Below are 15301 nucleotides of genomic sequence, written 5' to 3' on the forward strand. Positions count from 1 at the left end.
CGCCTTAGCTAGAATCTTATATATAGAGTTGCATAGAGAAATAGGACGGAAGTCCACCATTGTTTCACAACATTGCTTCTTGGGAATGAGATCTAACATCGTATGATTGATAGCCTTGACGAACTTCCTCCTCTTCCTGAATTCCTCAACCACCCTCCAGCTATCATCCCCCATAAAATTTCAACATTTCTGAAAGACTTCTGTCGTAAAACCATCCAGTCTGAGAGCTTTGTGAGGATGGAGGGAAAAAAGTAGCTTCTTTCACCTCTTCAAGAGAATACGGGGCCAACAACAAATTGTTATCTTCCTCGGACACCAGATTTGCTAAGGAATCCTCCACCAACGGAAAGTTATCAGTAACCAGAGAGACGTTTATGCCCAAGGCCTCTACAAAGTGTTCAATGGATGCATGTTCAATATCCTCCGAGGACACACACCACCTATCATCACCATTTTTTATTGCAGAGATCTTATTGAGAGATCTCTTCACCTTGACTGAGGCATGAAAAAATTTAGTATTAGTATCACCATCTGCAATCCACATCTCCCTTGATTCGTCCCTTCAATATATTCCCTCCCTCTTTAAGATTTCTTGATATTTCTCTTTCAGTCTCTTTTCCCTTTCATATTCAACATTGGTCATACCAACTGCCATCACTCTAGAGTTGAGCAATTCTAATTCCTCTTCTAATCTCAATTTTTTAGAGAAGATGTTCTTGAAAGATAATTTGTTCCAAATTTTGATCTTGTATTTGAGAAATTGCAATTTCCTAACAAAATAATAGCTTGGGGAGCCTAAACAAAATGTCTGCCTTTGACCACCACTCCCTCATTTTATCTAAGAAGCCATTATCCCTCCACCACATGCTGAGAAAATTGAAGTAGCTTCTTTGTTTGATCTTTTCTTGCTCCAACTCCAATACCAGTGGAAAATGATCAGATCCGGATTGAGGGATAATTGATGTGGAAAGATCGAACTGACCCAAAATCCAAAGTCTCCAACAAAAAATCTATCCAATCTCTCTGATATATTTGAGAAGTTGAGCCTTCTGTTTGTCCAAGTGAACCTGCCATTATTAGGGATAAAATCCACCACCTTAATGGTCTCAATGAAATCCCTAAAGTCATCCATAACTCTAGAGCTTTTTCTCAGTCCTCCGGTTTTTTCTTCCATCTCCAGCATTGCATTAAAATCTCCGGCTACAATGACATTGTTAACTGCTAAAGTACCCACAAATGAATAAATTTATTTCCAAACCTGAAACTTCTCTTATGTTTTAGTAGGACCATAAACATTAAACATAGCTTTCAGAAACCTCGTCATTTTTTCATCACTTAGCTTGGTCTCCTGAAACAGGGCCACATCTATGTTTAATTTACTGATTGTCCTCTTGACCAAGCATTTTTTGTCAGGGGTCGTTAATACCCTGACGTTCCATGTAAGAATATTCAATTCCATCCAAGGGAGGGGCATCCTCCCTTGCTTCTTCTCATGAATTCCACCACACTAACAATACCTTTTTTTAGATGCTCTATCTTCTCTTACGTGTTTGTGACTTCTCTTGCCCCTTCTCCCCTTGGCTCTTCCCAAGAGGACATTAGCAAATTGACTGATACATCTAGGATCAAGCCTATCCAGTCTGTCACTCTATTCTCCACCTTCCTCAAAACCTCTTTCATAATCACTCTCCGAACAAGAGGAAGAAATGGTCTCAACATTTTCCACTTCGGTCTTCTTCTCCATTGCTTGTTGACCACTAGATATTGAATCCTCCAACATTTGGGCCTTAGATTCCTCCTTCCTAGGATTAATGTTTTGTCCTGATATCGTCCCACCGGATTCTTTTCTCGAGCCCGCAATGGAGGGAAGGCAGAGGATATCCTTATTGGGTTTGTTCTTCTCCGCCCAGTGTTGCTTGGGATTTGTCCTCTGAGAAGATCTTCTCTAGGCTCTCCTGACAAATAATCCTGCAATCCCTTTCTGAATGAAATCTACTTCCACAACGATTACAAGTCATTATGTCTTTTTCAATCTCTACTTGTTGCTTCCATTTTCCTTCCAAAGAGATTAAAAAGATATAAGTTGGGATTTCCTTAACCGCAGCGATCTTTAACCAGTCATAAGTATACAGATCCTTTTCCACAATATCCTCACCAATTTCAAGCAGAGTCCCCAATGACCTGCCTATTTTCTCCAGACTATGATCCCCCCAATATTCAATTGGAAGATTGTACAGTCTAATCCAAACCAGTTTATCATATACCGCTAGCGGAAGAGGATTAAAATTCGGTGACCATGGCTGAATGTAGATTGGATGTTCGCCTACAAACCAGTTTTCTTTGCACAATATTTTATTCCGTTTTGAATTGTCTATGAAAACCACCACAAAGAATCCTCTAGGTATGAATTTTATCACTAGTCTCATTCCCCATCGCTTGGCAATCCATTCTTTGATTGTGGCTCTTGACAGTTTGAGTCCTACGATTCTACCAATAATTGCTAAATCTACCCACAAAGATTTATCCTCCTCAATATCGTTGGTCAAGTCGATTTCACACTCCCCATTCTCCCAATCTCCATTAACAGGTAATAGTTTTTGCAGAGAGGAAGCTCCTGCCATCTCGAATAATTATTTGATAATTTACTTTATCCATTACCAATTCAATTCTTAGAATTGCTTCAAACTTTAGGAATGATGTGTATTAATCCTCACCAATGACACATATTTTTAAAAATGGAGACTCCTTATCAACATTTAAAATATAGCTCGTCATTGAGAGTTCCTTACCATACAATTTGAGCACTTCTTTTCTTGTAGATAAACATTATGTGATGCATTGTGTCCAATAATTTATGGGCGTTATCTATAATTTCATATTTTCCATAGAAATATATGTATTGATAGATGAAATTTATCTATCTTTTATACTTTGTTGGACATCTATACCATTTTAAAAGTTTTCATTTTATCCTAAGTTATGGAAATGCTAGTTAAATTCATTGGAATTAGCTTTAATGTTATCAATTATTAAATTCTCCAAATATTTTTTAACATATTGTGTAATCATTGCATTTCATGGTGTCATAATGCTTTGAGATGTTTTGTTAAACAACTTACATTCATTTTTTATACTTGAATTTATTTGACATGTTTTTTTCAAACAAATGATGTTTCTTTGACATAGATGCACATTATGTGAGGAATTTTATCAAAAATATTGTGTGCTTTTACTAGAGATGCACATTATGTGAAACATTTTATCAAATAATTTTTGTGCCTTCCATGGGTTTTGTAACAATTATATTTGGCAAATATTCACAATCAATTAGTCTTTGATATATGCTTGTAACCTATACTGGAGTTCCAATATTGAATTAGGATGGGAAAATGCTAATAAAGGTTGTGGAATTTAGCTCGATACCTACCCATTGTATTTACTTCAAGTTTTAAAGGCCTTTAAGTGTTCTATGTAGAGTATGTTATTTCATAATATTCTCCAATACCTTCTCAATGATGGTAGCTCTACTTTTGTAGTGTGGTTATACACATGAAAACTATTTTAATCTTGGACCAACTCTAGAATACTTTCTTCAAAAGAGATGATAATGGGTTTTGTATTCTTATCACCTTCATAAATACTATCACATGTAAATGTCAAGACAAAATATAGATTGACAATAAATGTAATACACATCATATTCCATCTTTTTTACCTTCTCATCCTCTAAGAATTATTTAATACGGTTTATTACAAATAATTAAAATCATTTAAAAATATTATAGTAAGATTTTATACTAATATTAAAGTGATGAACTTTAACTTACATATTTTTAAGTAAGGAAGGAATTTGAACGCATCCTTCTGGTTGTTCACTAGGTGGCAACTTGCTCATGGATATTGACCCAAGATCCAAGTAGGTACTACTATTAAGAGTTTTGGAATATTTCACCTTGCACATGATAGAATAGAGTTTGTACATCCATAAGTATTTGAGAATAATGGTCATTAACTCTTCCATTACCCTTAATTCTACTTGCTACAAATAATCAAATTAAGAGATGGTGAACTCCCAAGTTTTATGTGCTTGAGAATATCCATTTATATATTTTAGGGATATTTTATGGAAGAATATAAATCTGCTAGAGATACCACTAAGGCAAGAACTCCAAAAACATGTGGTTGTAACTTAGAGAAACAAACAAACACACAAGACACAAATATGGAAAGTAAAGACACTAGAATTCAATGTGAATTTTTTTATAAGGGAAGAATAGAAACAACGTAATTACACACAATCATTTATAGGTTTGGAAAAGTATTAACCTATATGATATAATTTTGGAGAAGACAAAGATAAATATGCAAATTTATGAGCAACAATTGTAACATGATCTTGATTGCATCTTTGAGAACAATATGAAGCATGTATAAGAAGATAAATATGAATTCACACACATTATTATGAATAATAAGAACATAAACATTGTTTGCATTCATAAAAAGTATGATATACATATTTTTTCTTCACAAATATAATTGGAATGTCAATAACACCTCCAATATCTTGTGTCTATGACTACAGTTTTGGTTTCTCATTTAGGACCTACTAAACTAATTCTTTTTTATATGCCTCCAAAGGCAATCTTGGGTAGATGGGATTATAATTTCAAGATGTTGAAAATCATAAGGATAGTCTTCTTTCTAGTTGAATTATTTGATTTTTCTGTGAAAGGTTCTTCATTCTTGTGTTTAATGTCAAAACCTATATCTCCATCTTCTTTTACTTGCTTTACCTTGTGCAATTTTTGAAGTGGGAACTTTTCTCTCTTATTGGCATGCACAACTCCACAAAACTCTTCAAAAATTAGATACTTTTTTTTAGATCATTAGCAACCTCAATAATATATATTTTTTTAAATTAGACATGGAGAGAAAAAAATTGTCTAAACACCGTCACTTTTAAGAACCCAATCAACCCTTAATTTATACTACTCTATGGTTTTTTTATTTCTTCTCTTTGCCACTAGCTATCCATGCTACTATTTTTTTTCAATCATAAAGTAGACCTTGGTCAATGATAATACAAATTTTAATTTTAATATGATGAGTTATATTCATCATATTTAAGCTTCAAATCAATAGATTTTACAATCGTATTTTGAAAGTGAAAGATTTAATTTATAATTTAGTAATTAAGTGCACCATTCCATTCCCAATATAGTCACCCAAAACTATTAGCAAGAAATTTTATCATTATAGTTTCTTTGTCAATTAACTTAATAGGAAATTTCAAAGCCTTATTAAATAGATAGATCGCCATTGAAAGGATGATCTTCCTCTATGTTTCAAAGGGGTAAATCCCTTGTATGATCATGTATTTTACAATATTTCTTACTTTTAACTAGAGTGTGTTAAAGGATAGAGGTAGAGAAAACGGAGAAATGAAAGAAAAAGACAAAGAAAGGGAAACCATTTTGATGGAGTAAATTAATAACAACATTGAGGAAGCTTCAGAATAAATTTAAGTATCATATCCCTCCTTATCTACATCTCATATTTGTAGTGTCATTATAACTCTTATCAATTTTCGCTCTTTAATATTAGAGGCTTAAAATTAATAAACATAGTAGTAGTAGTTGTCATCTCACATTATGAAAGAGAACCTTAGAATCATACAAGAACAATCATTCTAGCATTATCTTGCATCTAGTTCATCAATCATATTTTTATTGGCATGTTGCTCTTGTGAAGTTCTATTGGTGAGTCAATGAAGCTAAAATCGTCTTCATCATACACCTCTAAAATATTCTTCCATTGCCTATGTAAATCATGCTTACTTTGAATCAAGTTATCATTGCCACTTTGTTAATAATAATTTCATTGATCAATTGCAATGATTTAATCATATCCGTTAGATAATAACTATGTGTCACCTTTAAAATAGGTATAAGTTTCATTGTGTAGAGTGTAATAAGAATTTTTTTTTAAATAAGAATTTTTTTAAAAATGGTTAACACTTATAATATTAACTAAATAATGTATGAATCTATAAGTTCACACACTAAATGCATGAGGAGCAATAACAATTTCATTAATGAGGTTGCTATATAATTGGGATATCTTAAGTGCACACTATGTTGACAAAGATGTCATAGATTGAGTGGTGTAAGATTTTTTTTTTAATTTTTTTTTTTTGCCTCTTTTCCAAATGAACAATAATCTTTAACTAACCTAAAAATCATCAACTAACCTAGAATTATTGTACCATATCTCTTTAAGATGTGTTTGTTTGAAATTGGCTACAATACATATGTTATTATGTTTTTTTGTCATCTTAGCTTTGTATTTACTCCAATGACTATGTTTCCTTAGAAGTGTTTCTACCTTTGATGCATAGTTTTATTAATATGTACTTTTATCATTTTTGTAAAATTATTATATTTTCTTGTATATACATTACCTTTAAACAAACTTTTGATTTGAGGTTGTCTAATATACATGTTTTTTATTTTAATATAAATTGATAATTAGAAAAGTCAATTATTAAATATAAGTATATTTAAGTTTAAACTTTAAAAAAAAAGACATACAACAAGTAGCTCTAGAAAACTAAATTCTACATCTTATCATCAAAAATATTGTGTTAGCTAGATTTTTAGTAAAATATAATAATATCATGTTTACATACTAGATAAGAAGGTTTATCCTACCACGTTGGATATTAATTTGAAGTATAATAAGAAGACATTTTCAAAATTTAAGGCAACATTTATCTCACCAATTATTAAACCATGTCTAATTACTATCTAATACTAAGGTGGAACATTAAACATAATGCACTAGAGGTAAAAGGTAAGAGGGTCTTTACTCAGTTTAGAGTGGCTATTGAAAACCCTTAAGAAATGTCAAAAAAATAATTGCAAAGAGGGTTCCCCTATTCACATTAAAAAATATATTTTAATAAGAAGATAGTAAGGTCGAATAAATATCTTAATGATAATCTAAGTTTAATAATGTCGTGTATGCTTTTTATTTAAGAGATATTTTTTAAACGTTTTATGAATGAAGTGAAAAAGGCTAAAAGTTTAGATTGATTGAACAAAAAAGGATATAATCATGCAAGCCCCAAAATAAGTTCAATAATTTCTTAGACTTAAGCCTTCAATTTTAACTTCTAAATCAAAAGGTACAATCATGCGAATTCAAGAAAGTTTGACAAAATCAAATCCTTGGTTTTAGTTTCTGAATCAAAAGATGCAAGTTTTAATAGGTGTTTAGGTAATTAGGTACATCTTCTCAACCAAAAAGAGAATTTTTTTATGGACATGTCACATAACCAATATCTTTAAAAGAAGGCTTAGGCTTGATTAAATCTTTGAATTTAGCCCTCAATCAAGAGGTACAATCATAAAAGTACAACATAATTTTGATAAAATTAAGCCCTCGATTTTAGTTTTTTAATCAAAAGATACAAGTTTCAACAAATGTTTAAGTAATGAGACACAACTTTTCAATCATAAAGAGGAAATTTTAATGGTCATAAGCAACATCTTAACTAAAAGAAGTCTCAAGTGTGATTAGACTAAAATTTACTTTTCGTTTAGTTTATCTACATAGTAAAAATCTAACCAAATATCAAATATTTGAAACTCTCATTCCACTAAAATTTAAACATTGATCTTCTACCTAAAATATTCACCTTTACATCTTAACCAACCATCTTAACTAAAGAATTGACAATCAAACACAAACACATACTCATCTCTACATCTTAACTCAACAATCTTTTTCTTTTTCCTTTTTGTTGCACCAAGGGTATCCCCGTGTCTTTTCTAAGTGATTCCCACCAGACCTTGCCTCGGGCTTACTTTTTGATTGCCAAGTTGGGGCCCAATGGGGTGAGAAGAGACAAGACTATTCCCCTAGACGTTGCCTTGGGCTTACTTTTTGATTGCCAAGTTGCGGTCCAATGGAGCGAGAAGAGACGATACTAATCCCCTAGGGATGTGCACAACACCCCAAGCCACACACATCAAGGTAGACCGACCAACGAAAATCGACTTCAAGACCTATATGAAAAGAACCCAAACCCTTAACCAACTACACCACCCATACAAATTTAACTTAACCATCTTTACAAAAAACAAACAACAAACCCAAAGCCAAACCCAAACCCAAACAAGACCCATAGCTTCTATATAAAACTTAAACCTCCCAACCCAAAATCAAACTAAACAAAGGACAACCAAAATAACATCATCCAACAAGTTTCACTTATAGCCAAACAAACTTTGAAAACCCAAATCTACCGAGGAAGGTCCACAAACAAAACCCTATATTATTTGGAATAAAGGACACATAAATGTCGGAAAGGCCCACAAAAATGAGTGCAAGTGCATGTGCTAGGGCTCCTCCGCCTCCCCATGCACGTGATACTTGATCCCCCATGGTCGGCTCTCAAGGAGACACCTTGAAATACTATTTATCTTGGGACCAGGGCACAAGTTTGAAGTTTTAGAGAGGAAGAAGAATCAAACATACTACTTTATTCCCCCCCTCCTCCCTCTAATTTGTCCTATTTATCCCTTCTCCACCTAATTTCTCTTCTTCCACAGTTTTCCATGCTAAAGTCTGCTTAGAAACAAATTTCCCAAGTAAAATATAAGAAAATGCCTTGGGCATTGCAATGCATGCGCGTTTGATACTCATAATGAAATATATATAGCTAAAGGAAGGGACCACCTTTTTATAGAGTACATTTGCAGACACAATAACAATAATAATAAGTTAGCAAGCTTAGACTATGCCCACTCTCACCTGCACAGACTATCATGATCATATTGTGGGTGCCATCATTTTCCCTTCCAGGTACAATATACTCATTCTATTTCCACTCTGCTGCAATTTTTTTCTTCTCCCCCTCAAGTGCCAGAAAAGGATAGCTCATATTTGTTACTAAATTCCCAGTAAACGACAATGGTTCATCATTTGATAGAGAAATTTTCTGTGATTTCCTCATTGTGCTTCAATGTCAACTCGTCCAATCAGTAAGTTTTTGAAGAAAGGATATGTATATTAAAATGTAATGTCAGGTTGATGGATTAGATATTTGTCAGGAGGCAGAGAAGACTAGCATTTTCTTTTGGCTGTTCATGAAAGATTAGTGTATGCATCAACTTTTGCAAAGAAAGTAGAACATTTGGAAGGTTTGGAGAATTTTGGGCCAATTTTTTTTTTTTTTTCTTTTTCCCTTTTCTATTCGGTGGTGTGTCGAATTATGCTTTTCCTTATTGTGGTGTGCTAATTTCTGTCATTTTTTTATGGTTGGGCATGTCAATTTATGCATCGTTAAGGTCATGGCATCTTAAAGAATTTCAATATTTTTTGGCTTTAGAGGTTTGTTTGTGGTAATGGAATTTATTCATCTTTTTGGGTGTTGGAAGAATTTTGGCACTTTGATTTTATTTATAGCATGTGAACTGGCAAAGAGGCATCTGCTTGTTTGTTTCTTTTCAACTTTGGTTCTAGTATAAAAGTTAATGATTTGATGTGCATGAAATGTATATCAGGGTTTGAGGAATTATATGGTTTTCAACTTGTGTTCATTGTGTGGTTCAATATATCCCGTTAGGATTCTACTGAAAATATATTGTGGGTATGTAGAGTTTGGAAAATTGTTTAGGTCTTCAAGCAGACAAGGCAAATACTGGTGCAATTTGTGTTGCTGCTGTTAACTGAATATGAATGTGTAAGGTTTTAGAATTCAGTTAGTTTTTTCTGCACCTTTTGCTTTTGTTGTTCATCCTATGCCTGTGTGCCTGCAGCTATTTGGGAAGTTTTTCCATTTTGTATCCAGTGATTTATGAATTCTCTGTCTTGGTTTTGACCACCCGGATGCCCTAACAGCTATCCACCTATAATCATCTCAATTTGTGAGAGTTTTTCTGCAACTTCTGCATTACATTCTTGGATTGTCGTGTAAATGTCTCACTGTTGAAGAATTTTACATTTGTTCCACATTGTGGGTGTATGGGTCTCGATCTCATGAATTTTGGCGCCTAGGGTGGCTACGGAATTGTGCTTATATTTTTTCATATCCATAGTTCAATGTGTTGCCTCTGTATTCTCAATTTGGCTTCTCAAGGCAACCTCTTCTGAATTTGATTTTGTTTAATTTTCTTGTGGTACACTATGAATTGTGATTTGGATTCTTAATGCTTATATAAGTGTGCATCTTCTAGGGTTGAGGATTCTAGTATTGATTATGCCTCCTTTTGCCAGTCAATAGATATATATATTAATTTCTCTTCATCAATGCATATCTAAATTTCTGTATCTATATGGGTTTGGGTATTTTTTGTGCATTTGCATGGTTTTTGGTACTTTTACTTGTGGTTTGCAAATTATGGCTCCTCCTAACTTTCATGAGGGTGCATTGCAGGTATAGCTAGAGACCAACCACAGTTACCTATTGATTCTTGGAAATCTTTTTCTCCTTTCCAATGAAATCTTCATCTAGTGCATTCCTTGTGAGCCACTGCTTAGATTTGCGGTCAATGGATTGGATGCTACATCGGATCTGGTTTTCATCTACTCAAGAAAGCAGTCATTTTTACTGAAATTCAGAGGACAAAAAATACTTCTGGACCTGATGACTGTATTATCTCTCATAATTCCATTTCACAACCTTTAACTTTTTATTTCAGCCTAGTATTTTTCTTGTTTCGGTTTGTATTGGGCAGTAAGCAATTATCAGAGAAGAGAAACCATTTTACACCATGAATGATTATAATTCAGAAAGCCCCAAGTTCCCAGGGAGTCATCACACATGGAATTTCCCCCCACCTGAAGAAGTGCCTCAAGATGTTGATAGAGAGGCTCACTGGAAGGATTTTGATGCCTCTGTCAATGCAGTGTCTTTTGGTTTTGTAGCCACTGCCATCCTCATTTCAATGTTTCTGGTGATGGCAATATTTGAACGTTTTTTAAGACCAGGGCCCTCTTTTTCATCAGTTCAAAACACCGGTGACAGAGCTTTAGTTCGAGCCCAGATGCAGTTACTCGATAAACTTGACCATTCATCTGCTGTAAGTATTATGCTTCCAAATCTTTTCATTTTTCCCATTATATTTTGATTGAAATATAAGTCACTGAGTTCTAGTCAAAACCACAAAAAACAACTTTAAGGATGCTGCATGGATATATTGTTATCTTCAAAGATTGAATTAAATTTGATTCTAGATCCAAAAAAAGTTGTCAGCACAGAGTAAATTGAGTTTCTATGCATCCATGAGTATATACCACTAATGCAGGACAATTGATCTTTTCATAAACACACTGTCGGTATGATATCCGGGTGAATATCATTTCTTCTTTTTCTCTCTCTTTCTCATTGCTACATTAGTAATGATAAAATAGAGAAAAAGTTATAAAGATTACAACTTGATGTCTGTGTTAAACAATTTTTTTACCCTATTCAGATTATCTGGGTCTGTGTATTGTTTGATGAGTCCTCGTGTTATTCTGTAGAAAACTGATATTGGCACTAAAACCTTTGTTATAATCCTAACTGAAATTTGTTTTAGCTATCCTAAATTCAGGTTTTGTCATGAAACTAATTCCAGTTAATTCAGATGCCATGATATTCACCCTTGCCTGATTTGATTATATATTGTTAAAATTAGTATGAGCCAAATGTGATTCAAAATATCTACTTTGACTTGAGTTGGAAAGAAATGACTTCAGTCTGTGAAATAGAATGGAATCAAACCATATCATATCTGATCACCTGCTGCAGAACCTGTTCAGCTTTAGTAGCCGTTAAAATTAATCATAAGCAAACTGCCAATAACTTAAGTTCATGTAGTTCTAGAAGTAACACCCCAAATGTAATCATATTAAATTGGATTGAACACAGCTGCATCTGTATGCATGTTTTCCAGATTGTAATGCTGTTAGCTGTACATTATCTGGAAAAATAAATAAATAGTGAAGCAATACCTGGTGGGACCCATGAAGCGAACTCTTAAAACCCATTATAACTTCCATCTGCATGAGCTGCCCTCCAGGCCTGGAATTTGACGGTCCTGTCCTATCAATTTTTTATGACGGTTTGGTAATTTCAATGCCTTTTATTTGACGTTTTAAAAAAAATATTTATTGTAAAAAAAAATCTTCTTTGTATCATCCTTCTCACAATAACTACATTTTATTTTTAAATTAATATTTGAGATCTCCCCAATTTCATCAATAATGAGAAAAATGAAGTACAATTACAAACTTACATTTTATTGATAAATAAAAAGAATAATAACATAATACATATTTCTAATAGAATATAGAAACAACTTTAAAAATTCATATTAAAATAGTTTAAAAATTAGAAACAACTATGTTTTAGTATTTCAGTTATAACAAGTTTCTAAATCAATATTTGAGACAATCTTCTTAAAATTATTTAGAAAATAAATTGACTAAGTTTCTAAATTCACTTAAGAAAATAGAAATTATTTTGAAAATTCATATTAAAATATTATAAAATTAGAATCAAATATATCTTACTTTTTTAAAATAAATTTATATTTTTATAATAAACATTCTTAAATAATATATATCAATATTTTAAATTAAAATATTACCTATATATATTACCTATTATAATATTTTACGATTTATTAATAATTTGAAGTGTATATATACGTTTTTAGAAAAAAATAACATGTCAATATAGCTTGTCAAATTCCAAACCTGCTGCTTCAGAAAGTTGAACCTGCAACCATCATCCATGTTTTCCAATGACTTGACCATTAGATCTACCCCAAGAGCTAAGATAATATTTTAAGTGCAAGATGTTTCAAGTGGAATGTATCAGATCCCTTTTTAAATTTTTGAGAAGTTGTCAATAACGAAGTGAAATGCTGAGAGGTATTTAAGCAGATATACTTTACAACTTAGATGAACTGTTACAAAGACCAAAATGAAATTGCAAAAAACTATCTTACCATATTAATACAGTAGTTAAGAGAAACCCCTAATACATAGCATCTTTTCTTTTCATAATGTAGCCATAGACCTAAGCAGTTGCAGATGACATTTTGTCTATGATGTGCATCAATGAGATCTTTCAATTACTATTTAATGCTTTATTTAGCAAATCAATCTCTGTTTTCTGTATGTAGGAATTGTGTTCTTGCTTTTGTCCTTTTACTAACCTTGGAAGCTTTAAATGCAGATATCTTCCTATACAATAGGAGTGTCAGTGGTTATGCCAGGGCAAGAAATGCCAACATTCATTGCTCATCCAGTTCCACTTCCTTGTCCAAGAGAAGAAGTTGCATGGCCTTGCCATGAACATGGACGTTATTTGGGATCTTGTAGCCTGGACATAAAATCCTCTCCATCAAATACAATGAAATCCCAAGAAAATGCAGCACAAATCAGAACAACTTAGTCTGATCATGGTGACTATTCTTTGTATTTTTATGTACATTTCAAGTGGCATGCATCACACAGCCAAATGTTAAAACTTACCCAGTGTTCAGAGTAAGCCATGGCAAGTAGCCAGGTTGAGGATAGATATATAAGTTCCATGAGAGGAATAGCCATCAATAGATTTTGTTTATGCAAATACAATGGCACTTGGAGCTAGTTTTCCATGTCCATAACCATATCAAGAATTTTGTTAGATTTGGCACAAGATCTGCACGTACAAACTTTTATGGAGGAAAATACTCTGCCATTGTCTGCTGTAATTATTACCAACTTTTGCTAAACCAATCAAAGATGCATGGATATGGAGTAATGATGCACAAGTGGAACCAACGCATTGATAGATTTCAGCCACAATTTCAGCCAAGAAACTATCGAAAGATCAAAAACAGAAACTTATACCCAAACAATATTTAATTAGTTGCAACAATGTTTGAGAATATAATTGATTATATAATTTACAACGATGTGAATAAATATAAATATAAATATATAGAAGGAAAGCAGGTAAAGGATAAATATTTTTCTTAATGGATTACGTGGGTTAATTAATCAAAATTATTAAGAATTAGATAGTAAAGTTGGGTAAATATAAGAATAATAAATATTATTATAGGAAAATAAAACTCAATGAAAGGTGTACTTAATTCTTAAATTGATAATAGAAAGTAGATGTTGATGACTTGTAGAATATGTTTTTGCATAGTATGACAAAATAATGATCTTGGAGTGTCGCCTAACTTTTTACTTTGTGTAGACCTAAGTCTTTGTGGGTTGATTCCACCTAATGTGGATCTAACCTTTTGACGACTATTTTTTAGTTTGGCTATATGTAAATTGCCTTGTTTTGGTTCAATGTAATTGTTACTCTCTATTCTTTATCGGTGTGTAAGGACAAGTGCTATCTAGAAATAAATTGGAAAAATTGTTGAATTGTGAGGGTCAAGTTCTAATAAGTCAAACCCTTTTCAAATACTAACTTTATGGCCTTGGGCAAGTATTGGCAAACAAACAAACCTAAAAGTGATCTAGATGTAAATTTTGATGCAAGTACTATTTTTTTCAGTGCTCCAAATTCAAATATTTCAAAGAATGCTACATAAAACTTACAATATTTGAACCATTGTTGTATATGTTTTTCAAGTATCCATTTGTGTTCAAACAAATGTCTTTAATATCAAGACACAATGAATCCCCATAGAAACGTGTATCAAGTTGGCTCTCAACAATTAGTGGAAAAGGAGAGTCAACAATTTCATGATAAAAAAAAAACATACTGAAATGAACTAAGATAGGATGTGTTGGTACTTGGGATCAATAATGGATATGTGAAAATGTAGGTAAAAAACAAGACATATGTGTGAATAAGTACAACTAAGGTAGAGATAAGTCTGAATGTATAAGAGTATGTGAACAGGAGAATAAATAAGGATTGAGGACCCAAATTTAGCACAAAAGTGTATAATCCATCACTATATAGTCCTACTAAGAGATTTTTTAGTGGTTAATCAATCTTCAGGAATTGAAAAATAGTACAAGATAGGACCTCAATTTATGGTGAATAGGACAACCTAAAGTTATAATAGACATTAAATCATCACAATATTACTAAAATTTTGTTTAATGTTGCTTAGATCATTTGAGCATATGTTTTTCTAATTTTAAATTGAATTGTTTTACCACAACAATAAATGATGCGTGATTGAAGCCCAACTACATGTTGTCTTCGTTATTGACTATGCAAATTTTAAAACCCTTCATGCTCTTGAATTGACATATGCCATTAAATCATTTCATCAAAAGTTTTGTT

At 32.5% G+C, this 15301-nt stretch overlaps 1 protein-coding gene across 4 annotated transcripts; it reads left to right on the forward strand.

Moving 5' to 3' along the window:
• The first annotated feature begins 8717 nt into the window (after positions 1-8717).
• On the forward strand, positions 8718-13804 carry LOC131042320 (uncharacterized). 4 transcript variants are annotated; one of them, XM_057975671.2, is made up of 3 exons: positions 8718-8871; positions 10445-11090; positions 13235-13804. In XM_057975671.2, the coding sequence occupies exons 2-3, from the start codon at positions 10782-10784 to the stop codon at positions 13451-13453; spliced, it is 528 nt and encodes a 175-aa protein (XP_057831654.2). In that variant the 5' UTR covers positions 8718-8871; positions 10445-10781; the 3' UTR covers positions 13454-13804. The 4 variants fall into 4 exon arrangements, with proteins under 4 accessions (XP_057831654.2, XP_057831655.2, XP_057831658.2 ...); XM_057975672.2 differs by lacking the exon at positions 8718-8871 and adding an exon at positions 8878-9050; XM_057975675.2 differs by lacking the exon at positions 8718-8871 and adding an exon at positions 9124-9209.
• Positions 13805-15301: the final 1497 nt, after the last annotated feature.

This window comes from Cryptomeria japonica, chromosome 3, assembly GCF_030272615.1.
Source record: "Cryptomeria japonica chromosome 3, Sugi_1.0, whole genome shotgun sequence".
In the NCBI taxonomy this organism is placed as follows: Eukaryota; Viridiplantae; Streptophyta; class Pinopsida; order Cupressales; family Cupressaceae; genus Cryptomeria; species Cryptomeria japonica.